This window comes from Acomys minous, assembly GCF_964271855.1.
Source record: "Acomys minous genome assembly, chromosome: 3".
Classification (NCBI taxonomy): domain Eukaryota; kingdom Metazoa; phylum Chordata; class Mammalia; order Rodentia; family Muridae; genus Acomys; species Acomys minous.
Window position 1 is genome coordinate 138860992 of NC_140485.1, and position 20519 is coordinate 138881510.

The 20519-nt window shown below is 45.7% G+C and overlaps 1 protein-coding gene across 2 annotated transcripts in view; it reads left to right on the plus strand.

Moving 5' to 3' along the window:
* MAP3K4 (mitogen-activated protein kinase kinase kinase 4) overlaps positions 1 to 20519 on the plus strand; it is a 92070-nt gene that overhangs the window by 21421 nt on the left and 50130 nt on the right. For both annotated transcript variants that reach the window (XM_084777794.1, XM_084777795.1), the window contains exon 2: positions 19596 to 19786. In XM_084777794.1, the coding sequence (XP_084633920.1) occupies positions 19596 to 19786 (191 nt within the window). The remainder of the gene's footprint in view (positions 1 to 19595; positions 19787 to 20519) is intronic.

Below are 20519 nucleotides of genomic sequence, written 5' to 3' on the forward strand. Positions count from 1 at the left end.
TTCTAGTGTGTATCCACCTAGGAGGAGGATTGTTAATCACTTGTTCTGCATGGCCATACTGTTTGCAGTTCTCACCAGCAGTGGAGAGGGCTCTGATCTCCTGCATCCTTGCAAACACTCATCTGACTTCTGGACCGCCCTCCTGGATGTAGACTGCTTCTCACTGGATTGTGATCAGCATTTCTTGTGCATCATCGTTGTGCTTTTTGGACAGGTCTCTCCTCAGATCTACGACCTGCAAGCGTGTCCCACTGTTGTGTGAGCTTTGTTAGCATCTCATTTGTAATTGCACAGGAGTTTTGCATTTCAATAAAGACAGTTTCGTGGCCTTTGTGTCTTTGGCAAAGGATCCTGTTCTGGTGAGATTCCATTGCTGCATCTAAGGTCTTACAGCCATACTCCTCTTTGCTGCTAAAACATCTTCTGCTCTTATTCTTCATTGGCCCATTTCACATTCATTTTCTTTGCTACAAGCTCCAGTTCATTCATTTTCCTCTGTCTGTCTGTCTGTCTTTTCTGGGCAGTGTCTGTTGAGTACTCTTTCCTCTGAGTGGCGCTGATCATTGAAGCTAAAGCTAGGTGGCCATTGGAATGGGCATTTATTTCCAGATTCTCAGTTCTGTTTCATCGATCACACATCTGACTTTATGTATGACCATTTCTTTGTGACTTAGTACCACGCTGGTTGATCACAGAGCTCCGTGGAAAGCTGTGAACGCAGGAAAGGGAATCCTTCATCTTTTGTTGCTTTCCAGGGTTGCACTGGTCTCCCTTGCCCGTGACTGTGTGAACGTGGAGCAGAGGTCCCTGCTCCTCCTTCTTTCCATGGCAGAGTCTGTTCATGGTCTGTATCAGGGCCTGTCTGCCTAGTAAAGGCCTGTGTGCACCAAGGGAGAGAAGAAGATGACCCGAGGTTCTGGAGCTGAGCCAGTTACAGAGAGACGGGGAGACTCAGTACAGGAATAATGGCCCTTGTAAGAGCAGTTTATTACTGTAGCGGAGAGCAGACTTTCAGATAGGCCTTAGAATTGCATAATGGCTTTTGTGACAAACATGTGAGCCATCAAAGGATTATTTTTCTTTGGAAACCATCTGCATTTGAGAAATATGTCACTTTTCTATAGTTAGGTATTTTAAATGATGTTTGTTTTTCCTGTTAAATTTTAAGTTTAGATGTTTTATAATCTTCCTTAAAAACTAAATCTTCAAAGATTCTCTGTGATCTCATGCATAATCTGAAACTCAGGCCAGGGCCAGATGAGGTTAATTGGTATGAACAAATATGCTGATATTGTAATGAAAATATATAAATATTTTCATTTCTACAACTGGGTGAAAAAAATAAAAAACAAAAAACAAAACAAAACTGGATGATTTTTTTTTCCTTCTGTAAAATCAATTTATTTATTTTGTTCCCTTCAGAAATCCTTATACAGTCCTTCGTATGAATGAAATATTTAGGTTGTTGTAGTTTGACTCTTTGTTAAGCATTGCTTTTCCTATACCTGTAGCAAATTAAGTACTGTTATTTTACTTTAACACACACCCACACCTGCACCCACATACACACACACACACACAAAGAACAACTTTTGGGTTATAAAAACATGGATGGTACCTCGGTTTAGTGACATGTAGTAAACAGATCCAAGATAGAATAAATGTAAGTATGGAGTGTCTACTTAATGACACTCAGACCAGGCAGTGTAAGTCCTGAGGCAGGAAGCAGGCAGGCAGCCCCTTTCTTCCTGGGTGCCTGTGTCAGGCTGAGGTGCGGGGAAGGCAACCCTGGGCCAACAGGGTGGAGGAGGCAGATTGAATTTTGGGGCGGAGGCAATTGGAGGTTTAGGGAAGAGGACTTGAGAGGGAGGAAGAACGCAGGAGGGTTCCAGGGGTCTGCCAGGCCTCTGGACTCTGCAGTGACAGACACACTTGTTTAGGGTAGAGACTGATCAAGATGATTAGGGTCACACAGAAGCAACTGCGTGGGGCCAGTGATGGAGAATCTTTTGTGCTGGTCTTGGTGTGTACACTGTAGACTTAGAGTCCCTGGCTGAGCAGCGGGGCCACGCTGTGCATAGAGAAAGGCTTCTCTGCCGTTAACCCTGAACAAACTTGAAAGGACGCACAAGGGATGAAGGGAGTTAGAAATAATCTAGAACAGTCTCCCCTGCACCCCAGGTTCTAAAGCACAGCAGCAAAATCCAAATAATGTTAACTTCATGACATTGCTCTTCAATAAAAATGACCGGTCACAGTGAGTGTGGCACCACATGGCTGTAATCCCAGTGTTAAGGAGGCTGAGGCAGGAGACTCATCTCGGGCTGCATAATAAGACCTAACCTCAAACCAAAACCAAACAGAAACATAAAACTAGTCATTCCAGTAAGCAGGAAAATATGACTCACAGCCAGGGAGACTCTGCACTCAGTGGCGACAGTCCCAGAGATGTAGAAGTAATGGCAGGGGCCAGAAGTGCTGTTAAGTAGAGAATCATCTCTAGGTATCTAAGGAGAAGCGTGAATGCTGGAAATTTAAAAAACACAAAAGAAGATTTTCGTAGAGCAGCCCGAGATGCAAGCTTTGCCTTCTGCAGTGACAGCCAGAGTGGGTGGTCAGTGCAGTAGACACTGGTCTGTGAACTGGGGAGCATGGCAGCAGAAACTGCGAACGTGGCGCTGAGAGGGTGGCCAGGAGGCACCGAGCACGAGGCTCAGGTGCCATGTGCCACTGTCCCGAAATGCACAGACAGGGCAAACTGCGCCGGGAAAGAGTAATGGCGGCTTCATGTGTAGCCTTCTCAGAGCCTAGGAGCCCCGCGAGCACAGGCCAGTTCCTGAGAAGTCACTGCGTGGCCTCCGTTTGCAGTGTTGGTCCGTCTGAGTGAGGTCCGGCTTGCTCATTCACACCTTCAGTGACAGTGGCCTTCCTCCTGCCTTCGTACCGTGGAGCCCCTTCACCAGTCAGCTTTCTTACGTTTCCTTCAAGTCTTCCTTCCAAAGGCTGGCCTTTGTTGTATTCAGCATAGCCGTGGGAGGATTGTAATTACCCTTACATTAGTGGTTACCTAGTTCAGTGCTAACTTCCGCAATTCACACTTTTCTTTCTTTCTTTCTTTCTTTCTTTTTTGGAATGCAAGGACTACATTTTAGACAGTGTCATAAAATATTGAAAATTACCTTATTTAGGAAAAGCCTTAGCTTTTATGTGATTCTTTTCAAGTATAGAGTGTATGTATGTGTGTTGTGACACACAGTGCACGTATGCGTGTGTGTTATGAGTGTGGCATCTGTATCATCGTGAGGTCTTGTATTTGTCAGGGTGAGACCCTTTGAGAAGAGACTCTGCTCAATATTACCTATGTTGGTGTTTCTGAACTTTTTAGGAGCCACAGCCTGTGTTTGGGAATGTGGTGAGAGCTGTGGAGTCAGAAAAATGGTATAAACACCGGTGAAATGTGCGCTCAGCTTTAGGAGCCCCCCAGACACCACGGATGAGCGAGGATGCTGTGTTTTCATACGCTACCGTTACCTTGTATGTGTCAATTGCATGTTGAAAATCGTTTCAGAAGCCGCCTGTGGTTTTCACGTCTCAAGGTCTACACGGCCAGCATGCTCCTTGTTGGCCTTGGGTGTTCAGTTGCACTTAGCGGGTGTATTCTCCTGTGTGGGGAAAAGAACACAATGAGAAGTCATCGTATGCTTTTATCTGGAGCCTTGGGCGTCTGTTTATACTTTGCACAGTTCGTCTCATCTTTATTTGTGAAGTGTTGTTTCTGTGAGTTCGCTTCTTTTGTGTTGGGCGGTCTTTACTTCTTAGGCGCCAGCTTGTCGTCTTTAAGATTTTCACAGTTCCTTAGCGCGTCATTTTCTCAAGTAGACAGTTCTGTTTCCTCTGTTGCAGCAGCAGGTGAGCTGGGGTTACAGTTGGAGCAGCATGGACAGAGTGGCTGCCTGGGCTGCCTGTGTGTGCTGCCATTCATACATAACGATGCTCCGAACCATCCAGGTCCCATGAGAGTATAATGGAGCTGCAAGCCTCCTATTGCGTGGTGTGGTCATCACTGGCACTCTGCTCTGGTGTTTGTGATACACTTCTATGCAGACTGTTAAAGTATAGCAGTACAGTTATGCACAGCATATAATACTTGAAAATGATAATAAACATGTGTCTGGTTGGTGTGTTTTCTGTGCCTTTATGTGTGTGTGTATGTTGTATGTGTGTGTGTTGCCTATGTGCGTGTGTTAGAACTGTACTTGTTAGAACAGTGTGCTGTTGCACAAGGTTGCTTTTTACAGCATAATCTCCTCTGCCTGTGCGCTGAGATTACTAATTGCATCAGCCAGTGTCCAGCTGCAGGCTTGCATGCTCTATGACATTTGCACAGAGACAAAAATCACCTAGTGATGGATCTCCTGGAATCACCCCCAGTGTTAAAGAAACATGTGACTAGAGATGGGAAGCCTCATAGGGAAGAAAGACCGCTGCAGTGCTAGATAGCTGTGTGTCTGTTTGCCTTTCTATCCGCTAGAGCAAAGTGCTGGGCTGGGCCCTTTGGAGACTGGCCGATGCTTCTCTCTCCTGTGCATACCCACATTTTGTGTTGGGATGAAACACAAAATATCTGCCCCTGGAGTGCCCTAAGTGCCCTGGGTTTCTCTGCCTATCTTGCGGTATTGTCTCCTGGCCCCCTCCAGCTTCCCAAAGGAGGAGCTGTGCTTTGTCAGCCACAGGTCCTTTGCACATGCTGCTCTTTGTCTCAGCTCTGCCTGGCCACTCAGCCCCTTCTGGTCAGAGCTTTGAAGTCTCCATTGAAATACTCTTTGAAGGACCTTTTGTTTCCCGCCCAGTTCTCCCACTCTGTGCTGATAGCAGCTCTGACTTGGCAGTCTGTTTCCTATGATCTACATTGGTGGTATAAGCCCCAACCCCATCCTAAGCTCTCTGGGGTGTGTGGTTTTGTGCTGAGTGGGTGGATTGCTGTTGCTGCTGCTGTTGTTTTGGAGACAGGGTCTCACTGTGTAGCCTTGGCTGGCCTGAGACTCTATGTAGGCCATGCTGGCCTTGAACTCACAGACCCACTGCTTCTTCCTCCCAAAGTGCTGAGATTAAATGCATGAGCATGCGTCTTGACCAGCTTTGTCCTGAAGCCCAACAAGACAGGAAGAGCAACTCTTCTGTATTTTCCCAGGTCAGTTCTGTCCAGACCATACTAGGTGTGCAAGGACCAGTGTGTCCTTTCGACTGCACACAAATTAGAATAAAGCCAAGTGACAAAGCAGACATGAGTAACAGAAAATAACATCTTAAGAAAACTTTAACATCTATTTCATCTCATACAGAATTCTAACTTCCACAGAAAAAGTCTTAATGCTAATTCAGCTTTTGGAGGCTTGTTTTACCGTTCCTCTCAGGGCCCGTTGGTTTCCTTAGGTGTAAACTTGCAAGCTTGCATGGGCTGAGCTGTGACACTGCTCATTAAAGGTGCTGTGCATTTGTATGGAATTCTTGGTGGGAAAGGTAAGTATTCTCTGAGAGAGAGAGGCTAGGGTTTGGCTTGTGGAAATAAATAGGCCAGGCAAAAAGAATCTCAACTTTCTTCTCACTTACATTATAGCCAATCTAGGTCTCCTCAACCTGGATTTAGACCACCGCCTTTTCCCTGTTGATGTGGGAGTTCAAGTGGGCTGAAGCTTTACCAGAGGTGTGGGTCCTTTTGCTCGCCAAGCATATAGCTCTGTGAGCTGTGGGCAGTCTGTCCTTCTCTCGCTTTGTGGTGTTTGTCTAGGCAGTGGCCCTCAAATCACAGACTCTAATGGAAGTGACCTTGCATGTCTGCCCTGGGGAGAACAGAAGCTTCCTAGTGAGTTAGGAAGTCATGGGAGAGGCCTTGACATTTGGATTGGACCAGGACTCCAGTTCTGTCTGACCCCCCTCCCTCCCTCCCTTTTAAGTTACTAGACTATGGCAGCAGCCTAAGAATCCTTCTGAAACTGCCAGGGCCCTTAGAGCAGCCTAGTGGGGGATTCCGCTAGGGCCTTGCTGGATGCCCATCAGGGACCGCTTCTGATGTGAGCACATCAGACAATCACTATGAACTGACTGTCTGGGCAAAGGGTCCTTCTTTACAGGGCCTGGAAGGGTCTGGTGAAGATTAAACTCAGTTGTGTGTGGCATTTGGCAGACAGCCTGGCAGATGGCCAGTTCTCACTGTTTAATGACAGCAATTACACTGTCCTAATAAAAATCCTTCTTTATGTGTAACCAATTACAGAACTGATTAAAAACACAGATATAAAGTCTGTTTATTGGTTTTGACCATTGACTTGGTTTTGGGTTATCCCAGGTCTGCCTTTTCCACCTATGTGAACTGACCATGTTTCTCAGTATCTGTCCCATTAGGACCACCCATGCAATTTTTGCTGTACCCTTATTTACTAATATGTTCTCTTTAAAAGTCATCTTCCTAAGGGAATTACATTTGTTTATAAGGGAATTGAAGTTTCTTGTGATGCTAGGTAGAAAGCTATAGTATTGCGTAGCCCTGACACTTTGTAAAGCTCCCTGATTCCTTTGCATCATGAAGGGCTGCTCACTGGTCTCTAGACTGCCTCAGAGCTGCTGAGGCATCCACGCTTCTCTGCACTCAGCTCCTGGAAAAGAGGGTAGCGGTGGGAGGATGGGAGAGAAGAGCTCGGCATTTAGCTAGGATTCAGCACACCCTCTGTGATGGTTGTCCACTCTGCAGAGAGTTGGCCTGTGGGCCAGGAGCTCTGGTAAGTGCTGTAATGTACATTTCTAGTTAGAACCCTTACTTCCTAAGTGTAGAGAAATCTGCATGTTAACATCGAAGTTATGAGTCTGATACATAGCTGAACTTGAGACTCACTTCAAAACATTTCTTGCCTATTTATACATTTTTTTTACAACCATAATTATCAGCCAGTTGCCCTTTAATGAAATTCTTAATTTTGTAGTTAAGTTTTCTTTTTGAAAGGGCTCACTTTCTAGTCTAGCTCGGCCTTGGGCTCTGTAGAGTTCCAGCCTTGAACTGGAGTGTGACTGATGCTCAGTGGAGGAAAGTGGTTTGACCTTTCCCAGCAAGTGCCAGTTGCAAGCAGTTTCACAGTTAGGGCTGGCGCTTTGTGTCCACTCCCCCTTCTCCATGCTGGGATTTTGTCTGGGTTGAACTTGGGCAAGTCCAGAGGGTCTGCATGCTGCTACAGACCCTTTTCTGTCTGGAAGACCGTTTCCTTGGAGTCATAGACCGCTTTCGGCTTTTTAGTCTTTCCATCTTCTCTTCCCATAGACCCCTGGCTCCTGGGGTTTGATGAGGACATCCCAGGCAGGGCCCACGGCTCCCAGGGCTCTCCTTCTCTACAGCGTCCAGTCGTGGGTCCCTGTGTTAATTTCCATCTACTGAAGAAAAGGCTTCTCTGACGAGGGCTGAGTGGGTACTGATCTGCAGGATAGCAATGTCATTTTATAGCTCTGTTCCTTTAACCTAATACTTGTAGTAAGATTTCCTCTGTGGCCTCTGATCATCTGGTTTCAGGCTCTTTGCCACCTTAGCAGTGTCTGGTACATGTTCCGTCTTATGAAGCGGACCTTAAAGCTTGTCAGAGTGTCTGTTATGTAGCACTTGTGCCACTGTTGCACCAGTGTATCTTGCCAGCAGGTCACCGCTGCAGTTTGCAGAATTTGCGGGTTTCTAGTGGGGTGATATTGAGGATTTGATGATTGCTTTTCTCCTCTGGTAGCATGTGAAGTACCCTGAGTGCTAGATTTGCCCATCTTTGATGGCTAAATAATTGACATCTGTAGCAGAAGGGCCTTGCCATCAGGTTGTGTGGAGTTAACCTATAGCCTTGGTAATAGCCGTGTGTGTGTGTGTGTGTGTGTGTGTGTGTGTGTGTGTGTGTGTGTGTGTGTGTGAGAGAGAGAGAGAGAGAGAGAGAGAGAGAGAGAGAGAGAGAGAGAGAGCGCGAGAGCGCATTGTCTGTGGGATCCCTTTGGCAGTCATTCAGCAAATTGTAAACTCATTGCTGGTGCCGCTGGAAGTTTTCTAAATATTATATATCTATATTTCAGAAAACTTCTAACGTAGTAGGACCCTATAATGGAACGTGGTATTAATTGTTCCTCCCTGTAGTCCCTCCATCTCCCTCCCCCAAACTGGTATTTACAAACAGATGAAAAGTTCTTTAAGAAAGACAAGACAAGACAAGAAAAAGAAAGGACTACACCCTCCAGCCCCCCCCCCCCCAAAGCAGGGATCTGTTTTGCTGCTAAGTCATATGGGGTAGACAAATGGGAGGTAGAGAAGAGGACTTGACACTGGTGGGCCACCGTGGCTGATGCTGTAGCAGACGCCAGCTCATCTTGAAGGACACACTGCAGAGCTCTGAAGGAAGGAAAGCATCGTGGGCGTTTGCAGACCCCAGGTGTTTTGAGCTCTCCTACATGCTCCTCCCTCGGGCAGCACTGTGGCTTCCACTGTGTGCCGCCACAGAGCGATTTAGTCTCAAGGTCTCTGAAGCTGTGTCTTGTTTTCTGTCTGCACAATTTTCATTTAAAGACTATAAATCCCTTGGAATGAGTTCAAGACACTTTTTTTTTTTTTTACTAGATTCTAGTGCAAAGTGAATGGCATTTAACAGGGTTTTATGTTAGAGAGAAGCGTTGATTTATGTGGCTGTCAGAAGTTAGTACTGGGAAGACACATTTGTAGGTTTTTAAGCACAAATAAGGCATATGTTTCAGGATGATGCCCATGGGCCCTGTACTACTCTCCAGTCCCAAATGCTTGGTATCCATGTAAACATCTGCACCAGTCAGCCGGCCACATTAGCTCGCTCATGTGCGCTTTGCATAGTGAGCGGGGCCTGGGATGCCTGTGGTTTCCTAACTGAAGTGATGCAAGCTCTTTGAACTTAGCACTGGTGTTTATTTTCCTAGATTTCTGTGTCCATGTGCTTTAAGGAAAACAGTAAGCTTGCTTGATACCTTTCGTTTGTTAAATATCACTTCTGAGCAAAGGCTCCTAAAATGAGTCATTTCTCTTTGGCTGCTTTAAATTCAATACTGACTTCCAGCTATTTGTTTATGGTACGCATCATAAATTACACCTAATAAACCAGTTTTCTCCCCCACCTCTCCCTTTCTCTCTCTCCTTTTTGAGACAGGGTTTCTGTGTGTAATAGCCCTGGCTTTTCTGGAACTCTCTTTGTGTACCAAGCTGGCCTCAAACTCAGAGATGCAACTGCCTCTGCCTCCCTGAATGCTGGGATTAAAGGTGTGCACCACCATACCCGGCTGGTGTAGTTCTTGAAGTTTGTTGGATCTGTTTGAAAATTTCAGGTCTCATTTCTTTTCAGGTTTTCCTGTGCTTTGGGCTCTGGCAACACAGAGCTTGACCTTGTGACGCAGACTGCAGCACCTCCTGCCCCTCTTCCCTTCGCTCTCATTCCACTTGGATGGTTTTTGTTGCTGTATGTGAAGTCTGCTCTCCTTTTCTCCTACTCTGTCTAGTCTGCCATGACTAGTCCACCCTGTCTAGTCCGCTATGTCTAATCTGTTGTTTCCAAAGTATTTTGGGCTCAGGTTTATTTTTCATCTTTATTCTGTGTCATTCACTTCTGGTCTGTTCCTCTTGTCTTTTCCCTTTGTGCCACTGCCCATTTTATGAACTTTGGGAGGATGGCAGAAATCATGACTTTTATTTATTGGGTGCTAGACTTTTTAATTTTTTTTAATGTTAGATGTTCTGACTTGTAGTTAAGTTGCTGCGTTTCTTGCATGGAGTGTAAACTGATAACATTTCCCATCAGGGTGAGTACTGTCTTGACCAGGCTAAGTAAATCTGAAGAAAGGGCAGTGGTGTAGCTTCACTGTTGTAGAGTAAGGCCTCTAGCCTTTATGTTAGTTATGCGTGTAGCAGTGGCTGGCAGTCTCTCGAGATGGCTTCCCTAGCCCTTTTCCTTTCTGCACTGTATAACGATGAGGAAGGGTGTTTCCTGTGTCTACGATACACAGCTTGTGACTGTTCACCTACACTTCATCGTTGGCTGTTAGAGCAATTAAATGAATTAAGTTCCGGGATTTTAGCAGTCGTTTATTGAGACCACCTGAAAGGGTACCAATTAAAACCAATGGCTTGTTTTTTAATTGATGGCAGAATTGAAAATCAGATAATCACCTTCTGTAGATTTATGTCAAGACTTTATTTTTTGTTTATTTGGTGAATGCAAGTGAATTTTTCCATGTGTAGAAAACACACTAGAAACAGTTTGTTTTCTTAAGTTAAACTATACAAAGAATTCTTGACTCATACTTTCTTACAGTCTTTTCATCTGTAGCACAAGGCTCAAAGCCGTGATGAGGGCATTTTAATTTAATTTTTTTTTTTTACAAGTGGTCTCTTCTTGTCTTTCCTATCAAGACTGCCATAGCCGGGTCCTGGATCTCTGCTTGAGAGATGATATCACTTGTCCCTTTCCCAAATCCTTCCTCAGCTTTCATGTCGCATACCTGGGTTCTTTCACCTGTACAGTGCTGCTGCGGAGAAAAGTGGCTGTTTGTATTCTGCAAAGCCCTTCGTTACCTCATCCCATTTCGTCATTATTTTTTAAATCACAATTCAATTTTCTGGAAGGTTTCAGGGTAAAGACCTCATACATTATAAATTGTCTCCTTCCGGCTTCAGAAAGATGATCACCTGCCGGGGTTGGGGTTGGGGTTGGGGTTGGGGTTGGGGTCGGGGTCGGGGTGTATGGTCTGCCCATGCTCTCAGTCACTCACGCAGTCCTCCCACCACAGAGGGCGTGCTCTGAAGAGGTTTTATTTATCATTTCACTGCCCTTTTCTGGTCATCCTGTCATTCCTGCTGTCTGCATTTGATTCACTGTAAATTGATCAAATGTTTGTACTTCGATTTCCTGGTCATTTCCATCCCAGAGTGTGGAATAAAGCATTGTGAGAAAACGCTGGCTGTGAGCAGTGTATACTTGGGAGCACTGTCAATGTGACAGTAGTAAAATGCAGTCTCTCAGTGCTCAATGAAAGTGTGTCAGTAAGGAACTAAGTAGAAACAACTTTGTAATGCCATGTGTGTGGGAAGACTGTAAAAGCCGTTGAAATGTCTTCTGTCCCTATCCCCTGCTGTGGGAATCCCTTGTGGTGTGCAAATGTGCACCTAGAACTCTCTGTCTCAGCGGGTGGCGAAGTCTGAGGCCTGCAGTCACCAGTTAGTGACACTCCGTATCATCTGACACATTGGCTTTAGTCCTCAGAGGGACAGAGTCTGAGGGTTATCTTTATTTTATAAAGATAGCAGGGTGAGGTTTTGAATAGCCCATCTAAGTCCCATGCAGCCACATAGAGTACAACCAGCATGTGAGGCATAAGTGCATCTGCAAGTCTGCAGAGCCTACGCTAGCTAGCTGGGATTCTAGAACTACTTAAAATATTTTTATTACTTCTTCAAGAAAACATATTCATCCTCTCCCCCATCTTTTCCTGTGTCCACCTCCTCATTTCATACTCACCAGACTTCGTGTGCTCATTTCTTAAAGACCCACCAAGCACCATTTGTGCTGCCTGTGTGTTTTCAGGTGTGGGACTATCTACGGGATCATGTTACACCTACCAGGGCCACACCCATAAAGACAACTGATTTTTCTCTTGCAGCAGATTTCAGTTACCGGTAGCTCCTCAGCTGGAACTTCTTGTCCACCTCCCCTCTCCATGCTGGGATTTTTTTTTTTTCTGGTTTGAGCTTGTATAGGTCGTGTGTGTGTTTGTGTGTGTGTGTGTGTGTGTGTGTGTGTGTACTGCTGTGAGTTCATATGTGCAACTGCCCTGCTAGTGTGGGAAACACTGTGTGTTACAGTCACCCACCACCTCTGGCTCTCACTTCTGCCCCTTCTTCCACTAAGGTCCTGAGCCGTGGGAGGAGGAAAGGTGTGACATAGTTGTCTCATTTAGGGCTCAGCACTCCACAGTCACATACACTTTGCACCTTGGCCATTTGTGGGTCCCAGTGTTAATCACAATCTACTACGAAAAGGATCTTCTCTGTAAGATCATTAATGATGGGTATTGATGCACTAATAGATGGGTATAATGAGAAGTCATTAGGTTTAATGCCGTGTCCTGTTAGGCTAACGACATTAAATTCTCCCCTGGGGCATATGATCTGTCTAGCTACAGGTTATTGACCTCAGTAACTGTGCCGGTTCAGGGTTCCATCTTTGGAGCAGGACTTAAGTCCAACCAAAAAGTGGTTGGTTGCTTCCATGACATTTGTACCACTGTTGCACCAACAGTACATCCTGCTAGGTTGGTTATTATTGTAGGTCATAAAGTTCACAGCTGGATACCATTGATGATTACTTTTCTCCAGTAGCATATATAGCACCACCCAGCACTGTGAAAACACTAGCATATATAGCACCATCCAGCACTGTGAAAACACTAGCATATATAGCACCACCCAGCTCTATGAAAACACTAGCATATATAGCACCACCCAGCACTGTGAAAACACTAGCATATATAGCACCATCTAGCACTGTGAAAACACTAGCATATATAGCACCATCCAGCTCTGTGAAAACACTAGCATATATAGCACCATCCAGCACTGTGAAAACACTAACATATATAGCACCACCCAGCACTGTGAAAACACTAGCATATATAGCACCACCCAGCACTATGAAAACACTAGCATATATAGCACCATCTAGCACTGTGAAAACACTAGCATATATAGCACCATCCAGCTCTGTGAAAACACTAGCATATATAGCACCATCCAGCACTGTGAAAACACTAACATATATAGCACCATCCAGCACTGTGAAAACACTAGCATATATAGCACCACCCAGCACTGTGAAAACACTAACATATATAGCACCATCCAGCACTGTGAAAACACTAACATATATAGCACCATCCAGCACTGTGAAAACACTAGCATATATAGCACCATCCAGCACTGTGAAAACACTAACATATATAGCACCATCCAGCACTGTGAAAACACTAGCATATATAGCACCACCCAGCACTGTGAAAACACTAACATATATAGCACCATCCAGCACTGTGAAAACACTAGCATATATAGCACCACCCAGCACTGTGAAAACACTAGCATATATAGCACCATCTAGCACTGTGAAAACACTAGCATATATAGCACCATCCAGCTCTGTGAAAACACTAGCATATATAGCACCATCCAGCACTGTGAAAACACTAACATATATAGCACCACCCAGCTCTATGAAAACACTAGCATATATAGCACCACCCAGCACTGTGAAAACACTAGCATATATAGCACCACCCAGCACTGTGAAAACACTAGCATATATAGCACCACCCAGCTCTATGAAAACACTAGCATATATAGCACCACCCAGCACTGTGAAAACACTAGCATATATAGCACCATCCAGCACTGTGAAAACACTAGCATATATAGCACCACCCAGCTCTATGAAAACACTAGCATATATAGCACCACCCAGCACTGTGAAAACACTAGCATATATAGCACCACCCAGCTCTGTGAAAACACTAGCATATATAGCACCACCCAGCACTGTGAAAACACTAGCATATATAGCACCATCCAGCACTGTGAAAACACTAGCATATATAGCACCATCCAGCACTGTGAAAACACTAGCATATATAGCACCACCCAGCTCTGTGAAAACACTAGCATATATAGCACCATCCAGCACTGTGAAAACACTAGCATATATAGCACCACCCAGCACTGTGAAAACACTAACATATATAGCACCATCCAGCACTGTGAAAACACTAGCATATATAGCACCACCCAGCACTGTGAAAACACTAGCATATATAGCACCACCCAGCACTGTGAAAACACTAGCATATATAGCACCACCCAGCTCTGTGAAAACACTAGCATATATAGCACCATCCAGCACTGTGAAAACACTAGCATATATAGCACCATCCAGCACTGTGAAAACACTAGCATATATAGCACCATCCAGCTCTATGAAAACACTAGCATATATAGCACCACCCAGCACTGTGAAAACACTAACATATATAGCACCATCCAGCACTGTGAAAACACTAGCATATATAGCACCACCCAGCACTGTGAAAACACTAGCATATATAGCACCATCCAGCTCTGTGAAAACACTAACATATATAGCACCATCCAGCACTATGAAAACCTAGCCAGTAGAGATGAAGCTTCTAGGTCAATTCCAGCTTGATAATTTCCATGTTCTGTGACTCAAGTGTGTGGTGCCTTCAGCAGTAGAGCCTTACCATCACCTTTTGAGAGGTAAGCAAGAGTAGTGGTAATATGGGCCCTCACTGGCCAGCAGCTCCAGTAGAAGTAACCCATACCTGACACTGGGGTTTTTATTTGCTATCCTTGTGATACCCAGTAGGGGCATTGTTGCCGCTTACAGAGTGATTCCGTTTAAGTTGTTTTTATGTTGTAAACGCTTATATTTTAGGAAGCTTCTGCAGTAGTAGTTTCTCATATGACTCAGTGTTCCCTCCCTCCCCTGCCCTCCCCACTTAACCCTCCCTGTTGTGTTGCTCTCTTCCCTCCCTTACGTCACTGTGCCCTGATCCCCTCTGAGTCCCTCCTCTCATGATGCTTACTAATTCCTGACCTCTACGCGCATTCCATTTTAAATATTCACTCAAAACTAACATCCATTGATGGGAGAAAATGCTTTCTTTATGGGTCTGGATTACTTCACTCAGTGATGTTTTTGTAGTTGTGGTTGAACCCAGAACCTCGTGCATACTAGGCAGTCTGTGTCCCGTTGAGCTGTGGTGCCATTCCAGAACCATTGCTACTGAGCACCTAAATGTGGAAAAGAAAGAAATTACCTTGGGTTGTGTAGCCATGACCGTGAGTCACCCAAATCAGCTATTTTACAGTGAATATAGAAGTGGAAATTAAAAAATGTCAAGTTAGTACCTGAGTTATATTATTTGTTGTATTAGTTGTGAGACTTAAATGATAAATATAGCTATCCTAGTAAATAGGTAGATACCTTAAAAATTTGTTTCTAAATCAGATTATAGTTCAGCGCATTACTGTGTGTACATGTTGGGAGTGTGTAGGTATTTTCATGAAAGACATAGAGTGGCTGGTAAAGTGCAATGCCTTAAAAATCAGTTTTAAAGTTGGGTGGTGGTGGTGCACACTTTTAATCCCAGCACTTGGTAGGCAGAGGCAGGTAGGTCTCTGACTTCTAGGCCATCCTGGTCTACAGAGAGAGTTCCAGGACAGCCAGAGCTACACAGAGAAACCCTGTCTCCAAACACCCCCCCCCCAAAAGAAGAAATCAGCTTTAACTTGCTGATGGAATGTTTATTTTTAATCTTTTAAAAAGATGTTATTAGTTTTACCCAATAGGCTTTATGATGTTTTCATATACACATAGAGTATGTTTGGATCCCATTCCCATCCCATTCCCAACCCCTCCCACTCCTGCTAGTTTCCTTTCTTACATAGCCCTTCTTTTCTGTGCGTGCATGTATGTCTGTATGTGTGTATGTGTATATGTCTCTCTCTCTCCCTCTCCCTTTCCCTCTGCCTCTCCCTTCCCCCCCCCGTGTCTCTGTGTGTATGTGTGTCTGTATGTGTATCTCTTTTATTCTCTGTGGGTATGTGAATGCATGTCTCTCTCTCTCTCTGTCTCTCTCTCTCTCTCTCTGTCTCTCTCTCTCTCTGTCTCTCTCTCTGTCTCTCTCTCTCTCTCTCTCTCTCTCTCTCTCTCTCTCTCTCTCTCTCCGTGTCTCTGTGTGTTTGTGTGTATCTGACTGTCTCTCTGTGTATGTATGTGCCTGTATGTCTGTGTATCTCTCTTTCTGTGTATGTGTGTGTCTGTGTGTCTGTATGTGTGTGTATCTCTCTGTGTGTATGTGCATGCGTGTGTGTCTGTGTGTGTGTGTGTGTGTGTGTGTGTGTGTGTGTGTGTGTCCCAGTGAGTTTCATTAGGATTGCATAGGGAGTGTGGGCACCTTACCAATGGCTATATCACTGAAGAAAATGTGTCTTTCTGTGCCATAAACCGTCAGCTGTAGAAAGCCTCTGGGAATGAATGGCCCACATGAGCCCTCCCCCTTCTGTGACAGTGTGCAGGTGTTGCAGGGTCAGTCACTTGACATGGGAGTTAAGTCAGAGACTTAAATGTGAGACCTAACATGAGTTCAGGCTCGCCTCCTGCCCCAGCTCCGGCATGTTAGTGTGTATAGGTGTGCATGTACATCCATGGCAGCAGCTAGTTTTCACTGAGCACTTACTGTGTGCTAAGCATGTTAGTTAGTATTACAGGTGTGCACATGTATCCATTGCAGCAGCACTGAGCACCTACTGTGTGCTAAGCCTTTGTTTGAGTGTTTATGGTTATCTTATCCCATTAGATGTAAAAATGATAGGAAACATTGATGTGAGAAACAGAATAATCTTCACTGGTGAAGGCCCCGCTGTGCCTGCCCGCATCACAAGCACATGTTCCTCTCATCTTACACATGCTGCTTTTGCAGGGACATGCATGCCTTGGAGTTTTGTCTGTTACAAATGATGTGACATCTGCTACATGTCTGTCGTACATGTGGCTAGGGATGAAGTTGCTGATCTGTGTAGCCTTTGTTTGTCTGTAGTTTCCATAGGCAATGACAACCCAGCCTCAGGTTGTACGATGCACAATCTTACTTGTACAAGTTATTTACTGGGATTCTTTCTCCCTATCTTTACATCGTAATATATTTTGATTTTCATCAGTTTGGCGTCCATTATTTTTGTGACTGTTAATATTAAGGTTGGGTTCCACTTCTCGAGCCTTAGACTTTTTCTCTAATGTGGGGGAGCCTTGTGTGTGAATACAAGGCAAGCACTCCACACTGAGCTGTGCCCCTTAGTGTAAGTATTTTGCCAACTTTAAGTGGGATGTTTTTTCTGATGTCTGCTGTTAGTCTGCAGCTTCTGTTTGTTGGACTTTGTGGTTTGTGGTTTGTGTGTGACATTTCTGCCTGGCTCGGGTTTTCACTCTCTTGTCTGAGTTGAAATTCTGTGTTTTAAAGTACTGATGTCATCTTCAGTTGATTAATGCTTCTTTTAAGAAACTGCTGTGAGATAATGAAAACTTTCTTTGGAGTTCCGTTTAAAAGCTTTCTGTTTTCACATTTAACATGTAGATCTTCTTAGCACCTGAATTAATTTCCAGCATTCAATTTTAGTTTTAGTTTTCCCTTCCATAAGGGCAACCATTTGTTCTGGTTAGGTGTCTTTAATTCGTTTAATTCTCACCGCAGATGCGGCTACTGTCTTTATCTTTTGCTTCTTCAGTCTTCTCGCTAGATTGATCAGGAGTCTCCTCCTTTAGAATGCCCATCAGTGAATTCAGGTCAATATGCAGCATCTTTTCTTTCAGCTCTGCAGTCTTTCTCTGGTAGAGGTATGTTGTGAACAGCCAGCTCAGTTGCATTTACTCTGCCTTTGTTTTTAAGAGACAACACACCATCTCATCACTGGAAAGGCAGCCAGCGCACCAGGGGTCTGGTATAGATGGAAGCTGCTGGGAATCCCACAAAAACTGTAGAATCAAAGGTTGCGTATACTTCCTTAGAGAGATCCTTTCATGCCAACCAGAAAGGACTTTCCCAAAGGATGTTGTTTGTGACTCTGGAGCTGACCACAGACAGGTTCCCAGTGAGGCGCACTGTGTTGGTGAGTGCTGCAGGGCAGTGTGGGAACACACTTGTGTTGGTGAGTGCTGCAGGGCAGTGTGGGAACACACTGTGTTGGTGAGTGCTGCAGGGCAGTGTGGGAACACACTGTGTTGGTGAGTGCTGCAGGGCAGTGCGGGAACACACTGTGTTGGTGAGTGCTGCAGGGCAGTGTGGGAACACACTGTGTTGGTGAGTGCTGCAGGGCAGTGTGGGAACACACTGTGTTGGTGAGTGCTGCAGGGCAGTGCGGGAACACACTGTGTTGGTGAGTGCTGCAGGGCAGTGCGGGAACACACTGTGTTGGTGAGTGCTGCAGGGCAGTGTGGGAACACACTGTGTTGGTGAGTGCTGCAGGACAGTGTGGGAACACACTGTGTTGGTGAGTGCTGCAGGGCAGTGTGGGAACACACTGTGTTGGTGAGTGCTGCAGGGCAGTGTGGGAACACACTTGTGTTGGTGAGTGCTGCAGGGCAGTGCGGGAACACACTGTGTTGGAGAGTGCTGCAGGGCAGTGCGGGAACACACTGTGTTGGTGAGTGCTGCAGGGCAGTGTGGGAACACACTGTGTTGGTGAGTGCTGCAGGGCAGTGTGGGAACACACTTGTGTTGGTGAGTGCTGCAGGGCAGTGCGGGAACACACTTGTGTTGGTGAGTGCTGCAGGGCAGTGTGGGAACACACTGTGTTGGTGAGTGCTGCAGGGCAGTGGGGGAACACAGTGAACCTTTCCTGTTGGAACAGTGGTGACAGACAGAGGCAGGGATGATGCCTTCACCCCTGGCCCCACAGGTCTCAGAGGAGAGGAACTTTCCAGCACCTGAGTGTCCCACTCCAAGGAGGTCATAAAAGAAAAAAAGGCATGCCACAAACCATTGCAGGCAGAATCCAAGCGGGCCACTCACTGATATATTTTTTTTAATTAAGTTTTATTACTGTAAATTTGTGCACTTCTTTTTAAAAATTATTATGCCTGGGAGTGTTTGCATGCATGTATGCATGTGAGCCATGTGAGTGTGCAGCCTGGAGAGGTCAGAAGGAGGCATCAGGTGCCCTGGAACTGGAGTTCTAGGTTCTCTGCCAGAACAAGCGCCTTTAGGTGCTGAGCCATTGCTCTTGCCCACCATCCCTTTGACTTGAGACAGGGTCTTTATGTGAAACCCTGCCTGCCTCTGCCTCCCAGAGCCGAGATTCAAGGTGTTAAGCACCACACCTCACCAGTCAGTGTAATTTTGTAGACCTTCTGGGGCGCGCGCACATGTGATAGCACATGAGGATGTTTGTAGAGACAGGAGTTGACACGGTATCTTCCTTGCTTGCTTTCTGATTTATTCTTTTGAAACATACTCTCCCTGGACCTGGAGCTCAGCACTTCTGTTAAACCACCTGGCCAGGGATTCCCGCTTGACTCACCTGCTTCTTCCATGCTGGACCACAGGCACATGCTGGACCACAGGCACATGCTGGACCACAGGCACATGCCACCATGCCAAACTTCCCACATGGGTGCTGGAGCTCTGAACTTGGTCCTTACGCTTGTGCAGCGAGCACGTCACCTAACTGAGCATCTCCTCAGCCCCACATTCCTGTTTTTCAGAAGATAGCTTCCGTTTCCCTTTTGCTATCTCAGTGACTGATGATGTCACATCTTGAGTGCCCTCCTTTCCTTGTGATTTTAGGTGAGCACTGATTTTTATATTGTGACATAAGCAAACAGGAAGGTACTGGGCCCAGTACCGAGAAGTGGAAGGTGCTTGTGAGTTTCCATGGGTGGAAACCGAAGTTGTGAATGCAGTTCCTGTGTTGTAACCTGCTCTCTCTCTGTTACCCTTCGTAGGCAGGAGCGCGTGTTGGGAGAGTCAGCTTGCAAGAGTCTGGAATCTGACCCAGAGGACTTTCTGGATGAATCGAATACAGAGAACCTCTATGGTACCTCACCTCCAAGCACACCACGACAGATGAAACGCCAGTCAACCAAGCACCAGAGGAATAGCGTAGGGCGGCCAGCCAGTCGAACAAATCTGAAAGGTGAGCCTGGGACTCGAAAGATGCACAGGGAAGTGGTGGCCGGTGTGGTGCTGCACCTTTATGTGACTGCAGCAACTGGGAGAGCCTTTGACGGCAGTCAAACTGGGCAAACCCCCTCAGTGCTGGCTGTAGGGGGTTTGTTGTTTTCAGTTATTGCCACTAGCTGTGTTGCTAGCAGAAGGGCAGATGACTATCCAGTCCAGGAAGCTTTGTCCTGAGCTGTGGTTGGAGTCAGTGATGTGAGGCTACAAACCCAAGGTGGCTAGAGACCACATCGATGGCCCCCAGTTACTCTTTTTATTTCTTGCCTGGAGTTTCTAAGTTCTTTTTTCCAGCAGTGGTATGTAGGAGATCTGTGAATAGACAGCCAGGCCATGGTTTCCTGAATTCTGGAACCAGCTGAGGCTTCTGTCTTCTGCCACTGACTTGTTGCATAGGGCTCTTGCTTGCTAAGCAGCTGCTAGATGGTACCCCATATCTGAGAGTCATGGGGGGACAGAGATGGTACCCCATATCTGAGAGCCATGGGGGGAACAGAGTTGCTTCCCATACCTGGGATCGACAGAGGGAACCTGTTCTTTCTTCTTTGTAGCTCTCAGAGCCCAGCTGTGTCCTGTCCCTAGAGGGTGACAACATGGCTCTTGGTGTTTCTTACCACCCCAGTCGCTGAGACCTCGAGGATTCTGAGTTCTGTTAAATCCAGCAAACTATTTTTCTTGGTTGGGTCCCATGG